At 44.8% G+C, this 3,224-nt stretch overlaps 1 protein-coding gene across 1 annotated transcript; it reads right to left on the minus strand.

Moving 5' to 3' along the window:
* Positions 1–72: 72 nt before the first annotated feature.
* Positions 73–558, minus strand: LOC120859907 (major allergen I polypeptide chain 1-like; the record flags this gene model as incomplete). Its single annotated transcript, XM_040235822.1, has 2 exons — positions 447–558; positions 73–309 (listed from the first exon to the last, which is right to left on the minus strand). Coding segments are annotated over exons 1-2 (298 nt in total), but the record flags the coding sequence as incomplete, so codon positions are not given.
* Positions 559–3,224: the final 2,666 nt, after the last annotated feature.

Genomic DNA, 3,224 nt, shown 5'->3' on the forward strand with positions numbered 1-3,224 from the left:
GAGCCAGGGTGGAGAGGATATGATCTCCCCACCTCCAAGTGCCCTGAATTGGCCCCTGACATCCCCGCCCACCCTCCAACACACGCCCCACAGGCACATCACAGACAGCCTCACCCACCAGAGCGCTCAGAGAATCCTGCTTATCCTGTGGTGTCAAATTCTCATCAGTACAGCTCTTTAGTATATTGGCAGTTTCCAGTACACCAGAGTTTTGGTTATACTTTTCAAGTTGTTCAATATAGGCCTCATGGCTTCCTGATATGAACAGGTCAACAGTGTCCCTCAAGGCTGGGCAGATGTCATCACGCTCTGAAACAGAAGGATATGGGGACACTCCCTGTAAGGCACTCATCAGAACACCCTAGTCCCTTCCTGCTCCCGACATGCTCAGTGCTGCCCTGGGAAGGTGTCGGAACCCTTGGGGAGCCCAGGTCGCAGCCTCTCACTTCCGCCCTCGATGAGGAGCAAGGCAGCGCTGAGCAGCAGGAGAGCTCCAGCCCGCGTCATGGTGCCGGTGGCAGGTGCTCCCTACGCTCCTGGAGCCCTTTTATGCCTGTGCTTGTCCTCACCCCAGGGGACTGTGTCGCATGCTTCCTTTTTTCAGGAGATTCTGCCAGGTCACAGTGTGAAAGTGCCCAGGGCTGCACAGGAGAAGCTGTATGTGTTGGCAAGATGCTAGTCCTTGAGTCCACAGAGGGCACTGGCTCAGCCTCCTCCCCACTGGAGGGCTCTGTGGGAGGGGCAGCTGACTCAGGAAGCTTAACAACTGAAAATCCCCAGGTTGACAAAAAGGATAAAAATGCTCCCTATCATGCCTCCTGAATAATGGCCAGTGGGTGTGTATCAGAACATGTGAACTTGAAGAGAGTTTGGTGTGGACTTATGGGTTTTTCGGGAAGCTCATGCTTAGGAATGGTCTCACAGGGAATAAGTGCCAAGCAGGCAGAGCATGAGCCCTGAGTCTCCTTTCAGGCTCTCTGGGGGCTCCTGCCCTGCTGTATCACTGTCCTTGATCTCGTCAGTGGCCTCTGTTGGGCCACTTTCCCAAATCAGTTATCAGTTCAGTTCAGTTCAGTCGCTCAGTCATGTCCGACTCTCTGCAACCCCATGAATCGCAGCATGCCAGGCCTCCCTGTCCATCACCAGCTCCCGGAGTTCACTCAGACTCACGTCCATCGAGTCGGTGATGCCATCCAGCCATCTCATCCTCTGTCGTCCCCTTCTCCTCCTGCCCCCAATCCCTCCCAGCATCAGCATCTTTCCCAATGAGTCAACTCTTCGCATGAGTTGGCCAAAGTACTGGAGTTTCAGCTCTAGCATCATTCCTTCCAAAGAAATCCCAGGGTTGATCTCCTTCAGAATGGATCTCCTTGCAGTCCAAGGGACTCTCAAGAGTCTTCTCCAACACCACAGTTCAAAAGCATCAATTCTTCGGCGCTCAGCCTTCTTCACAGTCCAACTCTCACATCCATACATGACCACTGGAAAAACCATAGCCTTGACTAGACAGACCTTAGTTGGCAAAGTAATGTCTCTCCTTTTCAACATGCTATCTAGGCTGGTCATAACTTTCCTTCCAAGGAGTAAGCATCTTTTAATTTCATGGCTGCAGTCACCATCTGCAGTGATTCTGGAGCCCAAAAAATAAAGTCTGACACTGTTTCCCCATCTATTTCCCATGAAGTGATGGGACTGGATGCCATGATCTTTGTTTTCTGAATGTTGAGCTTTAAGCCAACTTTTTCGCTCTCCTCTTTCACTTTCATCAAGAGGCTTTTTAGTTCCTCTTCACTTTCTGCCATAAGGGTGGTGTCATCTGCATATCTGAGGTTATTGATATTTCTCCCAGCAATCTTGATTCCAGCTTGTGTTTCTTCCAGTCCAGTGTTTCTCATGATGTACTCTGCATAGAAGTTAAATAAGCAGGGTGACAATATACAGCCTTGACGTACTCCTTTTCCTATTTGGAACCAGTCTATTGTTCCATGTGCAGTTCTAACTGTTGCTTCCTGACCTGCATACAGATTTCTCAGAGGTAGGTTAGGTGGTCTGGTATTCCCATCTCTTTCAGAATTTTCCACAGTTTATTGTGATCCACACAGTCAAAGGCTTTGGCATAGTCAATAAAGCAGGAATAGATGTTTTTCTGGAACTCTTTTGCTTTTCCCATGATCCAGTGGATGTTGGCAATTTGATCTCTGGTTCCTCTGCCTTTTCTAAAATCAGCTTGAACATCAGGAAGTTCATGGTTCACATATTGCTGAAGCCTAGCTTGGAGAATTTTGAGCATTACATTACTAGTGTGTGAGATGAGTGCAATTGTGCAGTAGTTTGAGCATTTTTTGGCGTTGCCTTTCTTTGAGATTGGAATGAAAACTGACGTTTTCCATTCCTGTGGCCACTCTTAAAAATTAGGGCAGAAATAAATGCAAAAGAAACAAAAGAGACCTTAGCAAAAACCAACAAAGCTTAAAGTTGATTGTTTGAGAAGATAAATAAAATTGACAAACCATTCGTCAGACTCATCAAGAAACAAGGGAGAAAAATTAAATCAACAAAATTAGAAATGAAAATGGAGAGATCACAACAGACAACACAGAAATACAAAGGATCATAAGAGACTACTATTCGCAATTATATGCTAATAAAATGGACAACTTGGAAGAAATGGACAAATTCTTAGAAAAGTACAACTTTCCAAAACTAAACCAGGAAGAAATGAAAAATCTTAACAGACCCATCACAAGCACAGAAGTTGAAACTGTAATCAGAAATCTTCCAGCAAACAAAAGCCCAGGACCAGACAGCTTCACAGCTGAATTCCACCAAAAATTTAGAGAAGAGCTAACACCTATCCTACTCAAACTCTTCCAGAAAATTGCAGAGGAAGGTAAACTTCCAAACTCATTCTATGAGGCCACCATCATCCTAACACCAAAACCTGACAAAGATGCCTCAAAAAAGAAAACTATCACTGATGAACACAGATGCAAAAATCGTTAACAAAATTCTAGCAAATAGAATCCAACAGCATATTTAAAAAATCATACATCATGACCAAGTGGGCTTTATCCCAGGGATGCAAGGATTCTTCAATATCTGCAAATCAATCAATGTAATACACCACATTAACAAATTGAAAAATAAAAAACATAATTATCTCAATAGATGCAGAGAAAACCTTTCACAAAATTCAACATCCATTTATGATTAAAAAAAAAAAA

This window comes from Oryx dammah, unplaced genomic scaffold, assembly GCF_014754425.2.
Source record: "Oryx dammah isolate SB20612 unplaced genomic scaffold, SCBI_Odam_1.1 HiC_scaffold_4380, whole genome shotgun sequence".
In the NCBI taxonomy this organism is placed as follows: Eukaryota; Metazoa; Chordata; class Mammalia; order Artiodactyla; family Bovidae; genus Oryx; species Oryx dammah.